At 43.5% G+C, this 13245-nt stretch overlaps 1 protein-coding gene across 1 annotated transcript in view; it reads right to left on the bottom strand.

The window, feature by feature from the left end:
- Positions 1-1304: 1304 nt before the first annotated feature.
- FLT4 (fms related receptor tyrosine kinase 4) overlaps positions 1305-13245 on the bottom strand; it is a 284750-nt gene continuing 272809 nt past the window's right edge. The window contains exons 27-30 of the mRNA XM_073568005.1: positions 8083-8222; positions 3498-3618; positions 2127-2212; positions 1305-1925 (exon numbers count right to left, since the gene is read on the bottom strand). Coding sequence (XP_073424106.1) covers positions 1703-1925; positions 2127-2212; positions 3498-3618; positions 8083-8222 — 570 coding nt within the window. The 3' untranslated portion in view covers positions 1305-1702. The remainder of the gene's footprint in view (positions 1926-2126; positions 2213-3497; positions 3619-8082; positions 8223-13245) is intronic.

Raw genomic sequence — 13245 nt, 5'->3', positions numbered from 1 at the left:
GGTGTGGCTGGAGATTGCTTCAATCTTAAAAATGACTTTTCTGTGACTTACTCATGCTGCAATGTTAGAAGAATGAACTTTGGATGTGCAACATGGCATTTGCTAATGAAGCAAGACTAGCCTTGGATCCTCTATTCTCGCGCACTGGACGTAATGGACAGTCTGCCATAATGGTGCTACCATACCAGTATTGAATGCCCCCTAGGGGGGTGTGATTAGAAGATCAGAGGTATGGGCTAGTCTTGCTTCATTATCAAATTTGATGCTGCGCATTAAAATTTGATTTGTCAAACATATCTGCCAAGCGTTGGCGCGATATGACACTAGGTGATCGGCAGCCTATCTACACATTAAGATAATCATGGAACAATTTTTAACAATGCTCATTCACAATTATCTTGTAGTGTAAATGCCCTTTGAGTTACATAACAGATGTTAAGGTGATTGACCATTGCCATTCCAGGATAGTAGTAGGACAGTAAGAGGACCTTTAAAGGGCCAGTGTTGTACTGGAGTGCCAAGGGCCCACCAGTAACATTGACTTTGTGGGGGGGCCCACTTTTATGCTGCATACAAATATTACATTACCCTCGTTCACACCTTTACCTCTATCTCTATATAATAATAAACTGGGTAGTTTGGTCAATGAATGAGGAGATGCTGATTTTTTTTTTCTGTACAGAGTGATTCAAGTGAATTATGCCAAGTTCTGCCCATAATGTGGGGTTGGGAGCTCTCACATCTGCTGATGGGCCCACCGAGGTTTCCACTGTTCCCCCATGGGCCAGTCCGAGACTGGTCGGAGCTTTTCTGATATACAGCTCCAAATCCCCTGCTTAAAGATGGTGTTAAATTATTGCATTCATCTCAATTATAAAAACAATATGTAGCAGGCTCCAGTACTCACACTGGAGGAAAAAATGAGCTCTGATCTTCCTGACCGGACCGACATCCCGGAATACATCATTATCAGTCAACTCCATCCACATCCACCTCAAGTGCCATGAAATGAGGCGTGCTGGCCATGACCACACCTGCAGGCGCTGAATGTGCAGGATGTAATCAGACCAGTACTAAATGACTCCTGTGGTGAGTAGCACGGCTATTACCATCCCGTGTAACGCGGACCTCGTGGTTTAGGGGCTGTATATGGATGACAGTGGAGAGAGAGGACATATTGTGGTTCAAATCCACTTCTATCCAATACGGATTGAGGACTACCCGCCATTGTTTCACTAGACTTAGCTCAGTGAACATATTCATACTATATCGTCCATAGTGAACATAACAATTTGGCACCTACAGCTTTTCAATGCAGCTTTATGTAAGATATAGAATCAATTCCTATTATTATTTTTGTGACAAAAAGCAATGACCAATGTTTCAGTTTGCAGATAGGATACATAAATCCTGAATACAGACATTGTGAATGCGCTTCCTTTATAGAATTCGTATGACGTCTGCGATAATGTGTCCACTTCTGAATTCCAAGCACTGGGAGAACGGGACATAGTAACGACTCTCTCATTGTTCATGTTGGTATTTGTCTTGTTGAGTAGTCCTGAGCATCAGTCACTCAGAGGCCCTCGAGAGGCCTTATTCCACCTTTTTTAGGTTTATATGGCAGATATAATTTATGAGTATGATGGGACAAAGCCTAGGCCTCTATGGTGGCTTAAGCCTTTTTCCAGTTGTAAGGTCCTCAGTTTTCATCAGAGAAGAAAGAAGCATGGACGAGGTCGGGACTGCCAGAGCCTCCCGGGGGCGTGAAGCTATCCCCCTCCGATTGTTCAGACAGCTCTCCATATTCACTGTTGTAAAATGTCTGCCCTCCACTGTAAGACGGATATGATGACTGACTCCTGTTCTGGACGGATGAGCAGCTTGGTGCTGTAGTTTCCTTATTTCTACGAGAATTTTTACTGCTGTGGAAGAAACAGATGAAGACTCAATGAAACACATACTGTATACTGTAAAAGCTTAACAATCTTTAAAGGTGGACAAGGGGTGTCTCTGTTTTTAGATGAAAAAAGACAATGGGTTTTTACTAATCATGGACAATGCCTTCATAGAAGACCTATCATCCATCCGCACAAAAATTGAAAATAAGTATTATAGTTCCTCACCTGTACACTCCATCTCTCCTGTGTCTGTTCTCTATCCTCTCCAGTTCTTCTGAAGCCAGTACCATCCCACTGTCTGTCTGATTGTCCTACAGAAAACCATTATAATGACCATTAGTTTGGAGACAACAATCAACATCAAAGACTCATTCCTTGTGCATTTGATGAGTCCGGCTAACAAGTGAGAGAGCTTATGAGTCCAGGTGTATTTATTCTCTGCCCCCAGCCAGATTGGCAGCTGCAGCTGGTATAGAGCAGTGTGAGATCTCAGCAACAGGGAGGAGGGACATTGCGGAACTGTCATATATACATTTTGACATAGATTTTCAAAGTAAACACAAAAGCCTCATCAGATATAAGACATTTATTTAATAATGTATACAGGTTGTATTGTTAAGTCTGGTGACGTCCACTTTAAACTTGACAAGGTGAGTGTTATTATTGTGTAACAGCCTCACAAGGCAAAATAGGTAAAAAACTAGAAAACTGAAACTGACCCAGCAGGTTCCTGTACAGACTAGAGATCCTGACCCTGCAGTCCCTAGCAGTTCCCACGTGGGCTGGCATAGCCCTAAAAACAGACTAAAAGATGGCAGCTCGGACCTATGCAGGGTAAAAGGCTGTCAAGCGCTTCACATTCCTCCTAAGGAACCGGAGTGAAGCACACAGTGCAATTTACCTACAAAAGGGAAGGAGTGCTGTGATAAGAAGAGATTCCAGAGTGAGTTAAAACAAACCACGAAAAGATAAGGAACGTACTGCTGGAAAGTATGCCGCCTACTTCCTAAACAAGAAACAGAAGATAGGTGCAGGGTGAAAAGTAATATCAGCAGAGAGATAAACCCTAGCTGGTCTTTCACTGACTGGCATACACAACGGCAGTATTGCTGGACATTCAAATGAGAATATTACCAGTAGAAAACACCAGCAGGGGAAAAGTATATATAGCTGCACCTGAAAGGTGATTGGGCAGACAAATGAATTAACAAAATCACCTGTCATCCTAAAAAGACTAAAGCAAAAATACCAGACAATAAACACCCAGAGAAAAGGTTTAACTACTATGGCTCAACAGATAGATAAGCCAATAACAGAGCACAGGCTCAAGGATTCAAATACAGACGCATGACAGTGGCAGCTGCAGAAGCCACAGTAATGGAGGTTAAACATTTCCTAGAGCACTTAAAGGATTGTCTAATAAGTACAGTCCCTGTCTATATGTTCTTTTAGGACATCTTAGAGTTTGGATTATCTCATTGCAATATCCTGCAACAATCCTAAACTGCGGTATGTCCCAGAGAGGAAATAATTGGTTTTCTACAAATAACCTTTTATTTTTGCACAGCAGACATACATAGGACAGATTTCTCTCACCGGGTGACCTTTATGCATCACATTTGTCATTGGAAATTCTTCAAATGTTTTGAGTCTTGATGGACACCGGATCTGATTGCCTCCAGTGAAGCAGCCAGGAAAAGAAACACAGTTGTAATACCTGTGTGGACCAGAAAAAGGAAAGTTACTAATATATATACTCATATATACTCTTCACAACCGAGATGACCAAAGCGACAGTGAACAAGCTCAAAAATGTTAGTGATTGCAACAGATTCACAGTAAAGCCCTCTGTAGTCTGTGTGGGAGAAGTTCAAATTTGTGGTAGTGCCATTGCAGGTGAAATGAAGAATTACATATTTCATTTTTTAGACAATGGTTGTATGTGTACTAAGTGGATGTGCCAGGTCCTCCAGACCAAGAGAGGACCTCTATAGTTGTTCTCCACCTTGGCTAATAAAGTAGGATCCTGAATAGAAAAAACATTTTATTAAAGGGGTTTTCCAGGCTTAGGTTATAAGTCAGCACTTACTCTATTTGACTACAGACTTGTGAATCCTCACACCGCATGCATTGCACGCTGAGAGGATTCTTCAATGCCTGCGCTGGTGGTGGGCGGTCATATGACCACAAGTATGTGATTTGCATATTTCTGGTCACATTCCGACTAGACTTGTCTGGCCTTTCTCAATATACTTGCATTGAGAAAGTCTGCGCACATCTAGTTGGCACATGACCATATGTAGCATAATGAAGCCCTCATATAGCATAATGTAGTGCCGTAAAGCATAATGCAGCCCCCATATAGCACAATGTAGCCCCCATATAGTATAATGCAGCCCCCATATAGCATAATGCAGCCCCATATAGCATAACGCAGCTCCCACACAGAATAATGCGGTGCCCATATAGTATAACTCAGCACCCATATAGTATAATCTAGCCCCCATATAGCATAACGCAGCCAGCATATAGCATAATGTGGTCCCATATAGCATAATGTGGTCCCATATAGTATAATGCGGTTCCCATTTAGCATAATGCGCCTCCATATAGTATAATACACACCCCATATGGCATAATACAGCCCCCATATGATATAATACACACCCCATAGTCCTTTTGTGTTATGGCCACCACATTCACTGATTTAAAAAAAAATAAAAATACAATGCTCACCTCTCCCCATTTCCCCACTGCTCCGGTGTTTGCAGCTCCACTATCTGGCACAACGTGGCATGATGAAGTGACGTCATTGCACCCGCTGCGTCTGACTCCAGATGCAGAGGGGGAATGATGGGAGAGGTAGCGTCACCTGACACTCCCTCCCCCATCATTGCTTTCAACTATATTGATATCTACGGAGACGGCGCTGGCATAGGGTCTCCAAGACTCACAGGCCTCATTGCCTCTATTAGCAGCACGCCACTGGTCCCTGGGGAAGTGGTGGCACTAGGAAAATGCCTAGTTTGTTCCGCCCTAACACCAACCCTGCTGGCACTAGAGAATCAAGACAACGCACAGTGTGCACAATGTGAGGAGTCACATGTCTGCAGTCACATAGTGACACATAGAGGGATCGCAGACTTGTAGCCTAAGGCCCAACAACTCCTTTAGTTTAGAATCCCCCAATAATGTATGAGAAGATGGGGTTTTAATGGTATTCCTCCTGACAGACGAGCTGAGGATCTTGAAAATGAAAAAATCCTAAAGAAAGCCGGGAGACAATAAGTAAGCACAATGCTGGCATATATGCCTTGTGAAACATTTTTAATCCTGTTTGCACATTGGACAAATGTCTAGAAAAAATGGTTTGGGTAAGAGGAATCTTAAAGGGGTAGTGCCAGGACTGAATAATTGATCACCTATCTGGAGGATAGGTCATCAATATGAGATTGGTGGGTATCTTACACCCGGCACCCCCACTGATGAGCTGGAACACAGCAGCACCATACATTTCTTAGGTGCCTCTAGTGTGTTCTTCAGTTTACCTCCCATGCATCCGAATGGGTGATAAACCACAGTACCCTCCAGGCCCGGATTGGCAATATAACCAACCGGGCATTTTCCCGCTGGGCCGTTGTCACGTGGGCCGTCATCTGGCCGCTTGCCAGCTGCTGAGGCCACTGTTGCTCCTGCCGCTGGCCCCCTGTGGGCATGGCGGTGATAGTTTCAAGTTCCTCCCGCACTGCAGGGAGATAAGCCGCCACGCCCCCCCCAACCTCGCCTTAGCATGAGACCTCCTCCTCCCCGCCCCCGCAGCCACTCACAGCGTCGCACTCGCTTGCCTGCTCTCTCTGTTCGCAGGACCTGTGATGAGGTCACAGGAGGGGAGGAGTCAGTGGGGTCACATGATCAGGAGCCTTTGTCCAGACCCCTGATCATGTCTCCCCTGACTCCGCCCCTCCTGTGACCTCATCACAGGTCCTGTGCGCTCAGCCTTGCCTCTTGGTGTCTGCAAGACTCTGCTGTGCTGTTGTCATGGTGCTGGTTTAGGTAAGTATGTGTGGGGTCAGGATTTACAGTGTGGATGTAGCAGAGCTGTGTGTGTGTAAGAGGTGTACGGAGCGGAGCCGCGTGTGTATGAGGTGTACGGAGAGGAGCCGTGTGTGTACGAGGTGTATGGAGCGGAGCCGTGTGTGTACGAGGTGTACGGAGCGGAGCCGTGTGTGTACGGAGCGGAGCCGTGTGTGTACGAGGTGTACGGAGAGGAGCCGTGTGTGTACGAGGTGTTCGGAGCGGGGCCCTGTGTACGAGGTGTACGGAGCGGAGCCGTGTGTGTACGAGGTGTACGGAGCGGAGCCGTGTGTGTACGAGGTGTACGGAGCGGAGCCGTGTGTGTACGAGGTGTACGGAGAGGAGCCGTGTGTGTATGGAGTGGAGCCAAGTGTGTACAAAGCATACAAAGCGGGCTTTTCCCACGGACACAGGAGTACACGGCGGAGCCCCGAGGAGCATTTTGAAACACACACATGACGTTCCACCTGAAGTGATGTGCTGGAAGCTGACCGGAAATGAGATAATTTCTTGAGGAGATTGTGACGGAACCAGGAATGCTTCAGATCCATCACCGTGTCCTCCTCCGACAGCGCAGACAGCAGGATCGCTTTGGAATCGGGGATGCCGGCCATGTGAGCGGATCATGATAGGTCCTGCACCGAGAGGCTCAGGTGGGCACTACAATGGGAGCCGGGCTGCTATAGTATCTTTGTAGAATCTCTCTTTATTTCTTTCTCTCTTTTTCTTTCATTCTCTGTTCTGTCTTTCCCTCATTTTCTTTCTCTCTCTGTTCTTTCTTTCTTTTTCTTTCCTCTCTTTGTCTCTGTTCTTTCTTTCTTTTCTTTACTTCTTTCTTTCTCTCTCTGTTCTTTCTCTGTCTCTCTCTGTTCTTTCTTTCTTTCCCCTCTTTCTTTCTCTCTCTGTTCTTTCTCTGTCTCTCACTGTTCTTTCTTTCCCCTTTCTTTCTCGCTCTCTCTGTTTTCTTTTTTCTCTCTCTCTCTGTTTTCTCTCTTCCTTAGTACCAGTCAGTGTGCCCATAATGCCAGCCACTGTGCCCTCAGTACCAGTCAGTGTGATCAGCAGTGCTAAATGGGTGCGATTAGGTGTGGACATGGGTGTGACTAGTTATGAAATGGGTGTGGCTGGGCGTGGCCAAAATTTGCAGTCTTTGTCCGTCTTTCCCTTCTTCAAAAGTTGGGAGGTATGACCAGGGGGTCTGGTTGCCCAATAGAGAGCAGTTCTGCCAGGAATTCTGTAATCATGCATACAAAAGGGGACAGAGATTTGGGAGGAGTACTGTACCTAAAAGCAATAAATTAGACTGAGCTGAAATACTGGGCACAGCTCTGACTACATGTTATATAGTCGTGTTAATCTCCTCTCACTTCTTGTAACCTACAAGTGTACAAAGATATTATATAGTCACCATGTGACTAGTGGGCCTGTGTAACTTCAAATGCCAGGGCTGAATTTTAGTCCCAGTCCGGCCCTGGTACCCTCCCTCTAGCACTGATTAATAATCCAGTTTCTTGAAACTGCCTGACAAAGCTGTCCATAGCGAAACGTACAGTGTGAAAGGTGCATTGAGCTATGAGAGGCTGACTTTTGTACTTTTCATGCCTGACATATATTTTATTCTGTGTTGGCTGTTTCAAGCAACTGGATTGATGAGTGCTACACTGGGGCTCCTTGTCATAGACCTCAGGGTGCTATACATTAGGGTTGAATAGAGAGACTTGAATTCTAGTGCCATCTATTGGAAGTACCAATCCTAAAAGTCAATGTTGACCCTTTTACCAGTTTGACCACATGACTTAGGATAAAGCGTCAAACCAGACTACCTATTTCAGCCCACTATTAGCGCTCATACATACATATTTGTGGTTGTATGTCACCCCCATGTGTTCATTTGTTGAATTGATCAGCTCAGTTACGCACTATTTCTCTGTGACAGCCATATGCCCTTTTATATGGTTTTTTATATATTCTGTTATATTATCTACAATCAATAAAGTGACTTTTTTGCTTTCTATAATTGTTTTGTAAATTGGTTTTAGATTAAGCTGTTTTGTAACAGGATCTCACAATTTCATCTCAGACTTTACCCCATGACACATTGCCTTACCTCACAGCCAGGTTATGGCAGTGCAGTCTCATGTCACATTCCTCCTCGTCCGAGTTGTTTTGTGGACAGATTGGTGACTGGGACAGGTCCATTTCCTCTGAGCTCTGGGAATCATTGAGGGGGATGTAGTCTTTTCCTTCCTGTGCATGATATGAGTTTACAATGATATAAAGATGATCCTTATTTTTTCACATTTATTTGCTTGGTATGTAGGTTTAACAACATTTTAGGGAATTATTTATGTATATATAGCACTTCTTTGTGAACTGATTTGTTCCTAAATGAATGAACTGATGACTGCGCTTATACTTAACCCCTTCACCCCGAAGGGTGGTTTGCACGTTCATGCCCGGGCCAATTTTTACAATTCTGACCACTGTCCCTTTATGAGGTCATTACTCTGGAACGCTTCTATGGATCCCGGTGATTCTGACATTTTTTTTCTCGTGACATATTGTACTTCATGATAGTGGTAAAATTTCTTTCAAATAACTTGCGTTTATTTGTGAAAAAATGGAAATTTGGCGAAAATTTTGAAAATTTTGCAATTTTCCAACTTTGAATTTTTATGCCCTTAAATCACAGAGATACGGCACACAAAAAACTTAATAAGTAACATTTCCCACATGTTTACTTTACATCAGCACAATTTTGGAACCAAAATTTTTTTTGTTAGGAAGTTATAAGGGTTAAAAATTGACCAGCGATTTCTCATTTTTGCAACACCATTTTATTTTTACGGACCACATCACATTTGAAGCCACTTTGAGGGGTCTATATGATAGAAAATACCCAAAAGTGACACCATTCTAAAAACTGCACCCCTTAAGGTGCACAAAACCACATTCAAGAAGTTTATTAACCCTTTAGGTGCGTCACAGGAATTTTTTGAATATTTAAAAAAAAAAAAATGAATATCTAACTTTTTTCACAAAAAAAATACTTCAGGTTCAATTTTTTTTATTTTACCAAGGGTAACAGGACAAATTGGACTGCAAAAGTTATTGTGCAATTTGTCCTGAGTACGCTGATACCTGATATGTTGGGGGGAACCACTGTTTCGGCGCATGGCAGACCTCAGCAGGGAAGGAGCGCCGTTTGACTTTTTCAATGCAAAATTGGCTGGAATTCAGATCGGATGCCATGTCGCGTTTGGAGAGCCCCTGATGTACCTAAACAGTGGAAACCCCCCACAAGTGATCCCATTTTGGAAACTAGACCCCCCAAGGAACTTATCTAGATATGTGGTGAGAACTTGGAACCCACAAGGGCTTCACAGAAGTTTATAACGTACAGCGGTACAATTAAAAAATCATATTTTTTCCACAAAAATGATCTTTTCACCCCCAATTTTTATTTTCCCAAGGGTAACAGGACCCTAAAAGTTATTGTGCCATTTGTCCTGAGTACGCTGATACCCCACAAGTGGGGGTAAACCACTATTTGGGCGCATGGCAGAGCTCGGAAGGGAAGCAGTGCCATTTGACGTTTTTGGCTGGAATTGAGATCTGACACCATGTCGCGTTTGGAAAGCCCCTGATGTATCAAAACAGTGGAAACCTCCCACAAATGACACCATTTTGGAAACTAGACCCCCCAAGGAACTTTTCTAGATGTGTGGTGAGAACATTGAACCCCCAAGGGCTTCATAGAAGTTTATAACATACAGCCGTACAATTAAAAAATCATATTTTTTCCACAAAAATGATCTTTTCACCCTCAATTCTTATTTTTCAAAGGGTAACAGGACCCTAAAAGTTATTGTGCAATTTGTCCTGAGTACGCTGATACCCCACATGTGGGGGTAAACCACTATTTGGGCGCATGGCAGAGCTCGGAAGGGAAGCAGCGCCATTTGACGTTTTTGGCTGGAATAGAGATCTGACACCATGTTGCGTTTGGAAAGCCCCTGATGTACCAAAACAGTGGAAACCCCCCACAAATGACACCATTTTGGAAACTAGACCCCCAAGGAACTTATCTAGATGTGTGGTGAGCACTTTGACCCCTCCAGTGCTTTACAGAAGTTTATAACGCCCGAGCGTGAAAATAAAAAAATCGTATTTTTTCCACAAACATGATCTTTTAGTCACCAATTTTTTTATTTTCCCAAGGGTACCAGGAGAAATTGGACCCCAAAAGTTGTTGTCCAATTTGTCCTGAGTACGCTGATACCCCATATGTGGGAGAAAACTACTGTATGGGCACATGTCGGGGCTCGGAAGGGAAGTAGTGACGTTTTGGAATGCAGACTTTGATGGAATGGTCTGCGGGTGTCATGTTGTCTTTGGAGAGCCCCTAATGTACCTAAACAGTGGAAACCCCCCACAAATGACCCCATTTTGGAAACTAGACCCCCTAAGGAACTTATTTAGATGTGTGGTTAGCACTTTGAACCCCCAAGGGCTTCACAGAAGTTTATAGTGCCCGGGCATGAAAATAAAAAAATCGTATTTTTTCCACAAACATGATCAATTAGTCCCCAATTTTTTTATTTTCCCAAGGGTAACAGGAGAAATTGGACCCCAAAAGTTGTTGTCCAATTTGTCCTGAGTACGCTGACAACCCATTTGTGGGAGAAAACTACTGTATGGGCACACGTCGGGGCTTGGAAGGGAAGTAGTGACGTTTTGGAATGCAGACTTTGATGGAATGGTCTGCGGGTGTCATGTGCGTTTGGAGAGCCCCTGATCTACCTAAACTATTGAAACTCCACACAAGTGACCCCATTTTGGACACTAGACCCCCCACGGAACTTATCTAGATGTGTGGTGAGCACTTTGAACCCCCAAGTGCTTCACAGAAGTTTATAATGCCCGGGCATGAAAATAAAAAAATCATATTTTTTCCACAAACATGATCAATTAGTCCCCAATTTTTTTATTTTCCCAAGGGTAACAGGAGAAATTGAACCCCAAAAGTTGTTGTCCAATTTGTCGTGAGTACGCTGACACCCCATTTGTGGGAGAAAACTACTGTATTGGCACACGTCGGGGTTCGGAAGGGAAGTAGTGACGTTTTGGAATGCAGACTTTGATGGAATGTCTGCGGGTGTCATGTTGCCTTTGGAGAGCCCCTAATGTACCTAAACAGTGGAAACCCCCCACAAATGACCCCATTTTGGAAACTAGACCCCCTAAGGAACTTATCTAGTTGTGTGGTTAGCACTTTGAACCCCCAAGGGCTTCACAGAAGTTTATAATGCCCGGGCATGAAAATAAAAATATCGTATTTTTTCCACAAACATGATCAATTAGTCCCCAATTTTTTTATTTTCCCAAGGGTAACAGGAGAAATTGGACCCCAAAAGTTGTTGTCCAATTTGTCCTGAGTACGCTGACACCCCATTTGTGGGAGAAAACTACTGTATGGGCACACGTCGGGGCTCGGAAGGGAAGTAGTGACGTTTTGGAATGCAGACTTTGATGGAATGGTCTGCGGGTGTCATGTGGGTTTGGAGAGCCCCTGATCTACCTAAGCTATTGAAACTCCACACAAGTGACCCCATTTTGGACACTAGACCTCCCACGGAACTTATCTAGATGTGTGGTGAGCACTTTGAACCCCCAAGTGCTTCACAGAAGTTTATAATGCCCGGGCATGAAAATAAAAAAATCATATTTTTTTCCACAAACATGATCAATTAGTCCCCAATTATTTTATTTTCCCAAGGGTAACAGGAGAAATTGAACCCCAAAAGTTGTTGTCCAATTTGTCCTGAGTACGCTGACACCCCATTTGTGGGAGAAAACTACTGTATGGGCACACGTCGGGGCTCGGAATGGAAGTAGTGATGTTTTGGAATGCGGACTTTGATGGAATGGTCTGCGGGTGTCATGTGCGTTTGGAGAGCCCCTAATCTACCTAAACTATTGACACTCCACACAAGTGACCCCATTTTGGACACTAGACCCCCCACGGAACTTATCTAGATGTGTGGTGAGCACTTTGAACCCCCAAGTGCTTCACAGAAGTTTATAACGCCCGAGCGTGAAAATAAAAAAAATCATTTTTTTCCACAAAAATGATATTTTTGCCCCCAATTTTTTATTTTCCTAACGGTAACAGGAGAAATTGGACCCCAAAAGTTGTTTTGCAATTTGTCCGGAGTAGGCTGATACCCTACATGTGGGGGTAAAACACTGTTTGGGCGCATGGCAGAGCTTGGAAGGGAAGGAGCACCATTTGACTTTTTCAACTCAGAATTGGCTGGAATTGAGATCAGACGCCATGTTGCATTTGGAGAGCACCTGATGTGCCCAAACAGTGGAAACCCCCCAATTATAACTCCAACCCTAACCCCAACACACCCCTAACCCTAATCTGAGCCCTAACCCTAGCCCTAACCCTAACCCTAACCCTAATGGGAAAATGGAAATAAATACATTTTCTTTTAATCTTATTATTTTTCCCTTACTAAGGGGGTGATAACGGGGGGTTTGATTTACTATTTATGGCGGTATTTATTTTTGGCGGCTGTCGCACGCTAAAAGACGCTTTTTATTGTAAAAATAGTTTTTGCATCACCACATATTGAGAGCTATAATTTTTCCTTATTTTGACTCACTGAGTCATATGAGGTCTTATTTTTTGCGGGACGAGTTGTCGTTTTTATTGGTACCATTTTCGGGCACGTGACATTTTTTGATCGCTTTTTATTCCGATTTTTGGGACGCAGAATGAACAAAAACCAGCGTTTCATGAATATCTTTTGGGGGGGGTGCGTTTACAGCGTTCCACGTGCGGTAAAATTGATAAAGCGGTTTTATTCTTCGGGTCAGTACGGTTACAGCGATACCTCATTTAGGTCGTTTTTTTATGTTTTGTCGGTTTTATGCAATGAAAACTATTTTATATAAAAAATAATAATTTTTGTATCGCTTTATTCTGCAAGCTATAACTTTTTTATTTTTTCGCTGACGATGCTGTGTGGCGGCTCGTTTTTTGCGGGACAAGATGATGTTTTCAGTGGTACCATGGATATTTATATGCGTCTTTTTGATCGCGCGTTATTGCACTTTTTGTTTGGCGGTATGATAATAAATCATTATTTTTTGCTTCGTTTTTTATTTTTATTTTTTAAGGGGTTCGCTAAAGGGGTTAACTAATGGGATAGTTTTATAGGGCGGGTCGTTACGGACGCGGCGATACCTAATATGTGTA

This window comes from Dendrobates tinctorius, unplaced genomic scaffold, assembly GCF_039654945.1.
Source record: "Dendrobates tinctorius isolate UK_male_01 unplaced genomic scaffold, ASM3965494v1 ptg000020l, whole genome shotgun sequence".
Lineage (NCBI taxonomy): Eukaryota > Metazoa > Chordata > Amphibia > Anura > Dendrobatidae > Dendrobates > Dendrobates tinctorius.
The sequence above is the reverse complement of the archived record's forward strand: the minus strand, read 5'-3'. Positions and strand labels throughout refer to the sequence as shown.